General features: G+C 37.5%; 1 protein-coding gene across 1 annotated transcript in view; it reads left to right on the forward strand.

Annotated features, from left to right (window-relative positions):
* Rsrc1 (arginine and serine rich coiled-coil 1) overlaps positions 1-14,438 on the forward strand; it is a 337,535-nt gene that overhangs the window by 272,666 nt on the left and 50,431 nt on the right. Inside the window, exon 7 of the mRNA XM_047565430.1 lies at positions 1,717-1,785. Within this exon, the coding sequence (XP_047421386.1) occupies positions 1,717-1,785 (69 nt within the window). The remainder of the gene's footprint in view (positions 1-1,716; positions 1,786-14,438) is intronic.

The raw sequence follows: 14,438 nt of genomic DNA on the forward strand, positions 1-14,438 counted from the left end.
CAGTTTTAAAAAATAAAACAATATTCCAATGAATTGTCCATGTATAGCAACAAATCAGTAAGAAAGGACAAACCAGCATAGTGAAGTAGATAAATCAGATTTAGGCAGGCTAGTTTATTGAATTTAAATTGTGCCCAGTTGGCCCAAGAGCTATATATAAGCAATCCATCTTACGTTGTTAATGGAGGTTCTTGAAATCCACCTGATGTTTGCATTATTAAATTTCAGCCTAATGAGCTCTGCTAATACATATTGAAGATGGTTGTAAGGAGTAGAATGTGAATCTGAGCGGGATAATTTGAAAGAAACATAAGCTGAGCATTTTACATGACTCAAGGGGTATATCTACAATTACACATATAACCAAGATTGAATTTAAATGGAATTTCTATTATCCTTGTCCTTCTACCAGGGAGAATGAAGTGTAAATGAAGTAAAAGTCTTTAGAGTTACTGGTGGTTTGTTTTTATTATCTAATTTAATAGATTCTTGCAATGATACAAAGTGGCATAAAAGTTTTAATATTTCATGACTTTAAATGCAGTCTAAGTGTGCATAAAAGCCTGTAAAGGGAAACAGATGTCTGTGTAATTGGATATAGCACTTAATAGCACCATCATATCAGTTTTATACTTTAAGAAAAGTGTTAATATTGATGGTGAAAAAAAAATCAGACTTTGAAGAAAGATAGTTTTATGTGAGGCATGTTTTCTTTAAATTCCTCTTGTAAACCAGGTTTTGTACTTTTAAAGGATGTGTTGATTTTGCAGAGCAAAACTATATGCAGAACAAACTGAAGAGCAAACCTGCTTATTTTTTAAATCACAGTTTACATTGCCATTATCATTATGATAAAGACTCGTCCAAACTTTAATGCTGGCACAGTTTGACTCTTTTTCTTTTGACGAGGCAATACTTTTTTAACTTAATATTTCATCAAGTATAATGCTATTAGAGACTTATTTTCACTTAGTTCACTCATCAGGCAGTGAGACAGCAATAAAGGAGAATCGCTCCTTTGAGACATTAATGCTTTGGAATAAATGATGTGCTAGAACAGAAATTTAATTAATTTACAGAGTATATTGATAGTCCCTTGTTACTGTGCTGTATATTTTTAATCTTCTTTAACATCTGTAGTAAAGTGTTTGAAAACCCTGCAGTCGAGCAACTAGTAGATGATTAAGTAATAAGGGAAGAGTCTTCTACAGAGAGAGAATCTTCCTACCAAATGCTGTCATACAGGAATAAAGAACCTCAGCTTGATGTGCAGCAAGGAAGAATATGCTGCCTGATTTGATCCTGCTCCACAGATAGTGCAAGCTGCTTCTATTTAAAATGCAAACTGTGGCTTAAGACTTCCTCCAAAGTTGACAGCAGATGTCTGACACGTCAGGTGACTCATGACGACCAGCAGTCTTCCCATCATAGGCCTTTGTCCAAACTTTGCTTACTCGCTTTTTTTTTTGTACAGAGGTTGTCTTGAACTGAACTTCGAAGATTCTAAATAAATATTCTGGATATTTATTCTGAATAAAAAATGTAAATATGTATTTCAGATATTTAGCTACCATGTGTCTTCTGACCACCTCACAGAATTAACAAATTCCTATTTCCTTTCCTCAGTATTTTCATGTAAAATAAATAATATTTTTAAATTGTATAATAAAAAATATACATAAGATAAATGCAGAAATTTCATTGTTTTTGTTACAGCAAAAGCTGATGAAGCATTGAAAGCCAAAGAAAGAAACGAGGAAGAAGCAAAGAGAAGAAAGGAAGGAGGTAAAGGCACATTTCATTGCTTTCCCTGGGGCGTCCCTGCATGGCATGGTTCTATCCCTGAAGAGCGCATGCCTGTGGGTACCTTCTCCACCTGGTACGCTGCTGTTTGCTGGCCTAAGACTGGCTTGATGCGTCCGATCATAGAACTTGGAGAATGTAAAATTTTCACAGCAGAGCCAATATTGGTTCATTTCCTTCCTACTTTTATCTTTATAGTCAACACATTATCAAAATCAGTCATGGAAATAATTGAATTTATCCACATGTTCAGGATTTCCTTAGCAGTGAAGAAAAGCCCTATCAATACAAGTCTTTAAAAAATTGTTACAAGGAAGTTACAAAATCTAAATGGAAGAAATTAGTCATGGTTCAACTTAAGAAATGTTCTCTCCTCTTAATAACGTGTAGGCCATCTTCCCAAATGTTATGCAAGTGAAGCTAACACGGATTTAATCCCCTAATAGACCTCTGCCCCGCTTTGGTTTGCTGTATGTGGTTCTTGTAGGAGAAGGCACGCCTCCTTCTGGTGGAGGCTTTACACTCACGGTTACCAATTACACGTGTGGCCCGGTAGCTCAGTGAGTTGGGCTGGGATGTACTAGGACGGGCCTTCGTGCTGCTTTAGCAGAGAAGCTATTTCCTCAAGCTTTTGAGAAGCTAAAGGCTGATAGTTGATGCGTGGCAAAATGCTGACTTTGAGTGCTATTATCTAAGTCTAAAAGTTGGAATTTTTACCTTAACAATACATGCCTTTCACCTTGACAACCAGGAAAGAAATGTACAATCTCAGCTTCTGGTTAGAAACTGAAATCCAGTAGCACCTGAAGTGTTGGTGTGTGACAGCCTAGAATTCTAGAGCAGCGCCCATCATCTCAAGTCCCTGAAGCCACTCCATACGGAACCTCTGTAGGCCAAGTGGCAGGACCTGCAGGTAGATGCCATCCAGCTGTGCTGTGGACTTAGGCCTGTGGACATGGTGGTGTTCTTACCTTATTTGACCCCCCAAAATCCCAGTTTGTTCTCTTACCCAGGATCAACTAATTTGATGCCATATTGAGAAAACAAACCAATTCCAAAGGCAAAAATCCTCAGTAGAATTCTCTGCTTTTGACTTTATAAAACATATGTCTTGGCATTGTTACTAAGAAATCTCTTCTGTTTCAGCTATGCTTCTGGTATGCCCACAGAACAAGTGGCTGTGATCCTAGATGCAGAGCAATCTAAGCAGATTTAAGTATACTGTTGCATTATGCTTCTTCTGATCCATGTGCTTAATGAACAACATAATGGCTCTTATCAAACACCAGGGTACTGCAGATTGTAAGTGTAGTACTTTTTATCAACCAACAGTGAAAATATGCTGCAAGTTTAATGGGCAAGGTCCTGCTTTAGAGAAGTGTTGTGATGATATTGGCTTTTACCTTCAAGGAGGTCATCTAGAATCCACTGCAAGCTCAAGGTGAACCCAGCAATGGCTCAGATGGTATATCTTAAACTTAAAAAGAGGAGGTTTATTTATTACCAAAAATTACAACTTTTGGGTGGTCATGGTGGCATACACCTGTAATCCCAGCCACTTCAGGAGGCTGAGGCAGGAGGATCACAAGTTCAAAGGCAGCTTCAGCAACTTATTGAGTCCCTAAACAACTTAGCAAGGCCCGTCTAAAATTTTTTAAAAAGCAGGCTGGGTTTAATGCCCCTGGGTTCAATTCCTGGTACAGAAAAAAAAAAAAAAAAAGATGTTGCAGTACTTACTGATCTTATCCCATTAATACATATTTTACATAGAATCATAATCAGTTGAAAAAGAAAGGCACTGATAGCAATCACAGATTTTGAAATTTCTAGGTGATTTATTACTATGAAAATATATAATATCCTAGTTGAAGACCCTTTTTAAAAATATTTAAGAATCCTAAATTTACATGTTCACAATATTTTAATATTTTTTTCATTAAATCAGTTCAAAGTATTTTTCAGATGGTACTTTGTTAAGAATTTAAGTAACTACATATAGTTGAACTTTACATTATGATTCTTTTTAAATTACTCTGATTTAGATTTTTTAACCAAATCAAATCATCCTTATACTTAGTATGTGATATATGGTACTTGAGAATTCAATTCGGTACCTGAGAATTGTTGAAGAAGCACATCCCTACTTTCATAGCTGTTATAATTAGTATTTTTCCAAGTCTGCTATCCTAACTAGTGTATAAATTCCAGGATTGTAGAAGACCTAGTGCCCATAATGCCTAACACAGAATAGAATAGAAACTCAGTTTCTTGAATTGTTGCAGGAATGAATGAATAAATGAAGGACCAGTTTCTCTTTGTTCTTTTAATCCATGCTTAAGTGGCTCACCTTGAGCTTGCAGCGGATTCTAGGTGATCTCCTTCAAAGTATGAGCCAACATCATCATATCCCTTCTCTAAGGCAGGACCTTGCACAGTAAGATGTGGTCCAGGGAACTGACAGTCATGCAGATGAAACCAGGAAGGTCAGAGTGCTACAGTGTTTGCTAATGGGGATTTATCTTTACCTGAACTCACTGACTTTTTCTGTGCAATACCAACCACCAAAAGAAAATTAGTACCACAAATATTGGGAAAAATTCTACTGGTTAAATAACCTATACAGCACTAATTTCAAAAGATGCAAAGTGTGTTTGCCATTTTTGAAGTTTCCTTTGCCTATAATTTTTAGGAAAAAGTAAGTCACTTGATAGATTCTTTGTTGTTGCTGTCTGCTTCCAAAAAAATTTTAATGGATTGTCTGGATACTTGAAAGTTATCAAATTAGCATTTTCCTGAAAGTGATTAATGTATAAGCTACATTTATTTTATTTCATATAATTAGCATAGCTGCAAATCGAAACTTGAGATCTATCAGTATGTGTATGTACTTCTGTATCTAGAAGAATAATAATCTTTTATTTCCAATCTAAAAGCCACTAGTAATTTGCTCTGTCACATCATTTATAAAATTTATCTCTTGATTTCTCAGCATGCTGATATGCAGCACAGGGTTGAAAGCATTGTTCAAATGTAGACAAATGCTGTCTATCTGGTTTCTTTTATGCATGCCCTGTTGTCTCAAAAAGCTATTGTATTAGCACAGCAAAATATATCCCTTGCAAATTCATTCTTTCATGCTGTCCTTTCCTTTGAGTGTTCTTAAATCAATATCATAATTATGTTTGCAAGTATTGCGTCCAGGATGGGAGTCAGGTACTCATCAAACTGCAGGCACCTGCTTCTCCTTCCACCGTGTCTGGCCCAGCTTACCGTGCTCCCTGTGGTCCTGTGGAGCTGAGCTGACTTCCACTGATTGAAGACCACTCGTGGCTTAGTGATGAGCCCTCTTTCTTGAACCAGTTGCTCTGTTTACTTTAGTTGAGTTATGTAAAGGATACCTTTTTGTAAGAGTAGATTAAATATTTAAAGTTGAGGTTTATAATTTTCCTCTTTAAAAGGAAGTGCTTTCCTTTTCAATTCTATATTACAGTTTAGGAAAAGTGAATTGTATTACAGTTCTATTTTCTTTCTTATTCTTTGATCTAATATTTGAGTTTGGTTCTCTCATTTTTGTGTATATATTTGAAAATGCTCTAACTATACTTTTAAAATAAGTAATTAAAAATTATCTCAACATCTATCCTCTTGATTTCTTTCTCAGTTACTGAATGCTCTAGCGTAACTGCTTGGTTTTCTTGAGCTATTTTTATATTTAATGTAGTATGCTTTTAAGGGTGCTAATTACGTTTTAAATCCATATATAAGCATAGTAGTCTTTCCTTGCATTTGATTTCTCTCTAATATGAATTTCTTATTTGTGGTTTAAATATAGTAGCTTTTGAATTCTTTTCCCCCTGTGTGTATTCAAATAGTTCCATCCATCTGTTAATTTTTTTATTTCAAATATTTTTGTTTCCAGAAGAGCGAGGCAGCCCATTCTAAATTATTCATGGAGATGGTGGACAGTGAAAATGTGAACATAGTAAGAGGCAGTCCAAGGGAATGCTTAGAGAATCCCTGGGTCTCATTTGTTTAAGTTCAAATTCATCGACTCTTGCCACAACTGATTGACAAGAAGTAAAACAGATCAGCCTTAATTTTCTCCTCCCTCCATTTCTCCCTCCCTTCCTCTCTTCCTTCTTTCTGTTTTCTCCTTCTTCCTCCCTCCCCACCTCTCTCACCTTTCTCTCCTTTCCTCTTCCTTCCTGGCTTAGCCAGATCTAAGCATCTGAATTCTCAGGGCCCATTCCTTGAGACTGCCTGTCCCAGCTCGGTGCCTTGTGGTTCCTACCACACACGGAGTATGAGCTGTTACTGTCCATTCTTTCCCTAACACCTAACACCCAGAGAACAAGATGAATGCTTGGAGTTCTTATGCATCCTGGGTTTCTTCTGGGGATTCTTTATGTGAAGGTTGGAATGAAGTTAAGAGGGAGAAGTTAACAGGCAAATGGTGTCATTCAGGAGTCAGTGTGTATTCCACGGGCATGTTGGTATAAGGTCAGACAGAGATGAAAAGATCACCCTCTCTAACTCTTGCCCTGAACTGGCTACCCCTTGTCATATGCAGCATTGCTTTCTTAGATGTAAGTATCTGGAGAGCGTACCCACCCCCAACCTTGACTGTGTTAGGTGATTCCATTGCAAGATTTAAAATATGCCTTTAGGAAATTAGTGTTTCCTGTGTATCAGATATGATAATTCCACATCTTTAATAATGTAGTATTTTTTTAATGCCTACAGTCTTTTAGTACATTAGCTCATATATGAGAGTGCTATTTTCTTAAGAAGGAAATTAATCAAGCAGATTAATTTTCTTAGCTTGCATGCATCCCTTTATGACATAGTTTCCCTCCATTTCTTGTTTAGTCAGAAACCACTCAAGAACACTCAGCCATTTATCCCACCATCTGCCTGTTTTCCCTCTGCAGTGGTTTGTCCTGTAGGGTCCCCTTGGTTCCATGACTGTGAGAGCTGATTGCTAAATATTTTAACTTCTACCTTGTATATCCTCCTATCTGTGTCATATTATGGAACGTCACCTATCTGTCCTCAGTTTTAATGCTTCAAGGAAATGTATGCTAATTTATTTTTAAGTTCTTTTGCTTTTTTTTTTTTTTTTTTTTTTTTTAACAAAAATGGCTCAGTCCTGATGTTTCAGCATTGTTCGTGTTCAGCTATACTCTTCATGAATCTGGAAGCCAGTTTAGATCCCATTTTACTTCTTTTCAGTTAAGACGTTCTTGTACATGAAATGCAGGTATACTGGCATCTATTTAACTGTTGTTGGGTCTCTAGTGGCCACCATTAATTTCTTTCCCTAAATTTAAATATTTCTGTTCTTTGCAAACAAGTTTAAGACCAACTCAAAGCCACAGGCTTTCTATTAGACCAGGTATTTCAAACATAATTTCAAGCCATGGAAGCTGACATACACTTCGATGCCCACGCCGTGCGTCCCCCAGAGGCAGTGCAGTCCAGCGAGCCCTGGCGCTCATGCCGGCAGCCCTGGCTTCCTCCAGCTGCAGCCAGAGGCTCCTAGCCCTGCAGATTCCTGGTTCTATGGACACAAAATACACATGGAAGCAGATGAGTGATAACAACCCACTTACCTTGTAAAGATACAGTTGTGATATAGCAAAATAAGACTGTCTCATGTGCTTTGTAAGATCCTGGTTGTTGCCCTGATTTTGGTTCTGTTTTTTGTTGTAGCACAGTTTTGTGTACCTACCATGTGTGTATCTTTGCTGACCTGAGAAGACACAGCCCCTCTCTTACTTCTGTGGATCCTGCACTTCATTTTGACAGGCATGACTAAGGTGGTAGCACAGAGTACAGGACAGTGCAGAGTTGTGAACTAAATCTTGTGGAGATGATGAAATGAGATCTGAGTTTAAAAGACAAGAAGACATCTGTTTTGTTTGTTTTTATTAGAGTGAGTGACTTCATTGAAATTCTGAGCTCTTTATCTTCTGTTTCTTTCCAACATTAGGATAAAATTCATTTCATTGACCAAGTTTTCTCTGTTCTTATGGCAGCAGTTAAATACTAGCATAGAAGCAGTTCTGTTTGATCCTGTGAGAAAAAATTACTTTCTACAAATACACTTCATAAATTTTTTCAGGTTATTTTTAAGTAACTCAAATTTTAAAACCTGTACAACTTTACCTTTAAAATTTCTGGTTATTAATTCATTTTTCAGTTAGGCAGCATTATCTTGATTCTGAAATCCTGACTACCCCCTGCTTTTCCTCAGAATTGTTTGTTTGATTCAGATGTAGTTATTTTTAAAGAAGACTGGCATAGTGATTAAGAATAATTTTCTAGAGCCAAACTTCCTAAATTTGTTTCTCACTAGCTGTGTACTCTTAAATTGTGCCTCAGTTTCTTTATTTGTGTGGTGAGGCTATGAAAGTTATGAACTTGCTGAAGTTAACATATAAATCACTTCAGGTATGCCTAGCAGGTGATATCTATTATAAAGTACTCTGCCATACTTTATTCTTTATAAATTCTACTTATTTTTACCTTCATAGCATCCCTGATCTTTTAGTATAAAAATATGAGATAACTCATTCTTTCTTAACATTAAAAAATACATATCCATATGTAGAAGAATGAGACTAGATCGCCCATCTCTCACCCTGCAGAAAAGTCAACTCAAAATGATTCAAAGCCCAAGGAATCAGACCAAAAACAATGCAACTCCTAGAAACCAATGCAGGGTTACCATTCCAGCATAGAGGCAGAGGGAATGACTTTCTCAATAGAACCCATAAAGCTCAGGAAATAATGCCAGGAGTGAATAAACAGGATGGCACCAAATTGAAAAGCCTCTAAAACAGTAAAGGAAACCATTAGGAATGTGAAGAGAGAACCTAGAGAAGGGGAGAAAAATCTTTGCTGGCTACTCTTCTGACAGAGGATCAATATCTAGAATATATAAAGAACTCTAAAAAAAATAATAACATTACACCAAAAAATCAAATAACCCAATTAATAAATAGGCAAATCAATTAAATAGACACTTCTCAAAAAAGAAATGCAAATAATTTATTTCAGATACCAAAAAATATAGGAAAAAATGTTCAACATTTTTAGCAATTAGGGAAATGCAAATCAAAACTACATAGAGATTCATCTTATACCAGTCAGAATTTGCAGTCATCAAGAATAAAAATTAGGGGACTGGGGAGATAGCTCAGTAGGTAGAGTGCTTGCCTTGTAAGCATAAGTCCCTGGGTTCAATCCCCAGTACCCAAAAAAAAAAAAAAGAATAAAAATTATAAATTTTGGAGAGGATGTAGAGAAAAAGGAACACTTTCACACTGTTGGTGGGATCGTAAATTAGTACAACTCCTATGGAAATGAGTATGGAGGCTCCTCAAAAGACTAGGCAAGGAACCACCCTATGAACCTATAAATACCACTCCTCAGTATTTATCCTGAGAAATTAAAGTCTTCATTACAGTGATACCTGCATGTCCATGTTTGTAGCGGCACAATTCACAATAGCCAAACTATGGAACCAGCCTAGATGTCCATTAACAGATGAATGGATAAAGAAAATGTGGTGTGTGTACAACATGGAGTTTTACTCAACCATAAAGAAGAACGAAATTAAGTCATTTGTGGGAGAATGGATGGAACTTGAGAGCATTACATTAAGTGAAATGAGCCAGATTCAGAAAGTTAAAGCCCATGTTTTCTCTCATATGGGGAAGCTAGGGAGAAGAAAAACAAGAACAATAACAGAAGTAAAAGAAGGTGTGCGGGTGGTATGAATCTCACGAAGATTGAAGGAAGACCAGTAAGGTAGTGGAAGATTGGGGGAGGCAGGAAGGAGGGCAAGAGGAGCTTCTGGGGAGTGAAACTGACCAAAGTCGTTGTGTGCATGTATGAATATGTCACGGTGAAACCCACCACTGTACATAATTATTATGCATCAATAATTTTTTAAGAACCTAGTAAAGAAGTTTAAGTTTCTTAAAAAATTAATGGAAAACTTGGTGTAATGGTAAAATCTAATCATAAGTTGAATAGTAGGTAGAATTTCACTAAAATTGATTTGGACAAAAGTTTTTCTCAATTTTTAAATAAGGCATCTAAAAGTATATAGTTTACAATTATTTGGTAAATTGTAAAAGATTCTATGAATCATTTTCTGCATGTAAGTTTCACTTAAGAGTAAATGTGTGGTAACACACAAAGGTGATTCTACCCACAGGTTCATTCTGCTGGGTGTCGCCCAACAGGCTTAGCAACTGGGAACCAGTGCTTTGTTGTGATTGTGTCAGCTCACCAACAGGAAGGGAAGCACCTAAGTGCTTGTGAGCCAGGACACCCCTGTCCACTTGTTCCAAAAGCTGTGTCGTGTGTTTAATTATTAGTTTAAAAGAAGGCCAAGAACTCTAATGTTATTGTTTTTACAGTTAGCCCAGTCATCCAAAAGTCTATCCCACCACCTAATTTTAGAAGTACCACAGCAGGAGTGCATTTATAGGAAACCATGCTCCAAAAGTAGCTCCTGTGGTACACGTGTGAGTCCTACGAATGGAATCAGCGAGTCATACCATGCAAAGCCTCATACACAGCCATCAGTGAGATGAAACAGTATGGTAAATAAAGATGCATAGAAAGGCTGTCGCTAGTGCCTGCCTATGTTGTGTTTGAGAGTTCTACACTTGTAGAAACTTTCTTGTAGAAGAAAACTGATGGTGAGTTGAGTAAGCTGGAACCTTATTTACCTGTCAAGTTATTGTACATTTATTCATTATTATTACTGTTGTTTGTAGTGCTGGGGATCAAATCCAGGGCCTCGTGCACGCTAATTGAGCACTCTATCATTGAGCTAAAACCCCAGCTCTGTCTTACATTTAATTTCTAGCAGAAATAGTTAAGAGATAGGATGATTTTCTAAAGGTGAAACACGAGCTGATGTTCACATCAGGAAGTCAAGTCAGCAGGTGCATGAGTCACAGTTTCTTTGTTCAAGGTGACAACGGGCATGATGGCCATGCCTGTCATCCCAGTAGCTTGGGAGACTCAGGCAAGTTTAAGATCAGCCTCAGCAACTTAAAGAGGTCCTGTGTCAAAGTAAAAAATAAAAAGGACTGGGGATGTGATTCAGTTGGTCAGTAGTTAAGCACCCCTGGGTTCAATCCTCAGTTCAAAAAAATAAGACGACAACTTAGCTGAGTGAGAGAGCACCCTACCTTGGCAGTAGGGTTAGTATCTGGAAATAGGAAGTACCTGCAAAAGGAAATGGATGAGATTCGAGTATTCTTTGAAATTCATATACTGAGCACTAGTAAATTCATACCTTACTAGTAATTTAATGATGGCAGAACATGTGCACTGTAACACATTATTGCTTTCATTAAAGAGAATAATGACCAACACCCAATTCAAGTGTGTAAATGTTTATCTCCTACAGCATACCTTCCAGTCAATCTTTGACCATAAGATATCTGACTGTAACATATTCAGAGATAGATATTCTAAGGGCACTAAATTATTGATTACACATTAATCAATACATATGGTAAATAATGAAGTCAGATGTACTTTCTAAATAGAACATTTTTTCCCAAAGATATTTTCTTTCCCTAAATATACTATTAGTCTTACTGGCAGACTGACAGACTTCATCTGGCTCTCAGCAATTCAGAATAGGCATCCAGGAAGAAATCTATTACTGAAAAGTTTTACAGAAAATCAGCCTGTTTCTCTCTGCTATTAGAATAATATTTATGTGACCATGTTTTCTGAAATTGACCTTTCTTAAATATATGTAAGTTTCTTTTAGTTATCTAGAATTAAGTGGTATTCTGGGTCTCTTATTTTCTAAAACAATGTCATTGGTAGATGGAGGAAAAATGGAGGATTAGTACATATAGATGATGAAAACATTTTCTAAGTTACAGTAGTCCCAGTATAATCAATTTGTGTAAAATTAAATGAAATGGAGAATATCATTCAGAAAAAGCAGCATATTCAAACCCTGACTGTGCAAATTTAGTATTAGTAGATCTAACCATTGTTCTAGAGTACAGAATTCTGTATTTTGTATATAGAATCATAACCTGATCAATTCTGGACATTCCCACTTTACCGTAACATATTATAAGCCATGATAACCAGCAAGGTCCAATTGAAATCATCCTCAGTGTCAAGAAAAGAATTATTCTCTGTCATCCCCTATCAAATGGGACAGTAAACATCATAGGGCGAGTGAGGTTACAGTGGAAAAGCAAAAGTTAGACTGCACTAGAAGAGAGGTGAAGTTCAAGAAGCCCTGAAACAAGATTCAGAGTCCAACCTGGGGAACCAAGCAGAAGCTGTAGCAGGAGGTCTGGACGGTGCCAGAGTGACCCAGGCATGGCAAGCATGGGCAGTGGAACAGGCTCCATCCAAGATGTGGCCTGCCACAGAGGGGTATCACAGAGCCTGCTCTCTTGGTCCAGAGCCTCTCTGCTTTCTTCTTAAGTCAGGAAACTGCCAGGTGAGACAAGCCTGCTCAGCACTGGTAGTCCAGAGCAGACTGTGAAGTCAGAAGTGTGGAGGGGATATTCGCAATGTCTGGGTGACATTGTGACTGGGGGAGTCACAACTTCTGCGTCTCTATTTTCTCAACTGTGGAAGTGTTGAGCAGTGAGTTATGTCAGTCCTCTGATGCACAGCCCAGAAGATACTGAACATCCAGGAAAGGACCCTAATGCTGCTTCAGCAAACAGTGGCAACAGAGGCCTGCCAGTGGCTAGTGACGGGGGCGGGGGGGGGGGGGGGTAATGGCCAGGCAGACCCTGCTCCAACCCAGGTAGCTGTCAGCTGTCTACTGATGCCAGAGGAGAAGTGTTAATGCCTCTAGTACAGTTGTAAATAACACTTGGATGCTTGCCACATGTTTTCATATGCAGTTTGCTGAGAATCCAGAAGTTGGGAAACTCAGACTCTCCAAGGCTATAAAAGACACTGCAGAGGATGGTAAGAAGGTACTGGAATGTGAGGAAAGGAGAAGAATCGGTCGCCTCACTACATGCTGTCTAGGGCGGGAGCCAACATCGTTTGAGCTGGAGCTCTCCTTGCTGCAGCACTGGCAGAGGCTGCCTGTTGGCAAAGCCCACTCCTTAGGCCCAGAGAAATCTCCAGGAAAATACCACAGTGTGGTTACTCACAAGAAAAGACAAAAATACTTAAAACAAAGAATAAGTCGGCCTGCAATTTTTTAATGAATGCCCAAACATACACAACTGAAAAGTAAAAATTTCATGTACAGCAGCCTTCTAGGTCTCACTAGTAGTTTTTATTGCATTTAGTTTTACCCAGTCTCGGTTTCTATTTATTAGCATATTCATAGGTAGTTTTTTGAAATCAAGTTGTGTTTTAAGTTTAGGTTGTTTTGTAATTCCAGGCTGAGATTGCTTTCTATTCATTATCTTTTTGAGAACTTTCAGGTCAGAAGTGCCACTGACCAACATCTACTTTGAGAATTAAAAATAATAAGTTTTCTCTTTGTAAAATAACTTGAACTAGTCTCTTGTTGAAGAAAAATTCCTTTTTCAATTCTTTCAATGTAAAGTTTTTTATAAATCTCTGTTTTTAACATACTATGCACAGGAGATTCACTTTGCAACCTAGTACACATATATACATGTACACATATCTGAAAAAAATGCAAAGCAGCTGCTAGCCTCTCCTTTTTTTTTTTTTTTCCTGATTCCATTGTACCTTCTTCAAACAAATCAAAGCAAAAACCACCCACTAATAGGCTGTGATCTTTGGCTTGAAAACATGGCCCTGTAGTAGATTTCTCCCACCTGTCTGCTCTACCCAGAACACTCAGGCCTTACACATGAAAGCCTGAGAAATCAGTTCAACTTCACATGTCATCAGAGCTTCCTTAAGGCAAACTTTCAAAATTAATCAATATATTGTAATGATATAAATGAAATTAAGCCTTTCAAAGTTAGACACAACTAGATTTCTTTAATTGGCATCCTGTATGAACTCAGTAAGGAATTCTTAACTAATAGATCATTTCATTGGAAGGACCTGTGAACTTCTATAGGACATTAAGTATTCTTACATAGGAAATAATTATCTAATCACTCTCCAGATGATGTAAAATGTACAGCTTCAAGTGGTGTGTGTATGGTGGTCTGTTAGGGTTTAGTAAGCCAGGTCACTGTTTCCCAGTGCAAATCACTAATGCAGATGGAATTCATGTGAGTGTGATAACTGAGCTAAATCTGACATGATGATGATTAGAATATAAACCTGAATCCAAGTTATGGAAATGGCCTGAGTTCATCTAATTATGTTAGATGCCACCCAAATTAAAAAAAAAAAAATCCAGATTGGGAGCAATTATATTTTTAAAAAAATAATAAAATAAAAAATAAAAAGATGTGTGTTTTAAATGTGTATGCCCTCTGAAGTGGAAATGACAGTTCCATGTGATGACAACAGCAACAGTACTAGTTCACACGGCCATCATCAGTGTCTGAGCACGGCCCTGACTCCAGAGCCTCGGATCTCAGCCACTGGACTGTGCTGTCTCCCACTGGGCTGGCCTCTGGGGACCTTTCTTTTTAATTTGTCCTTCCTCCAGAGAACTGTTTACACTCTCATAT

The sequence above is a fragment of the Sciurus carolinensis genome, chromosome 9 (genome assembly GCF_902686445.1).
Source record: "Sciurus carolinensis chromosome 9, mSciCar1.2, whole genome shotgun sequence".
Taxonomy (NCBI): domain Eukaryota; kingdom Metazoa; phylum Chordata; class Mammalia; order Rodentia; family Sciuridae; genus Sciurus; species Sciurus carolinensis.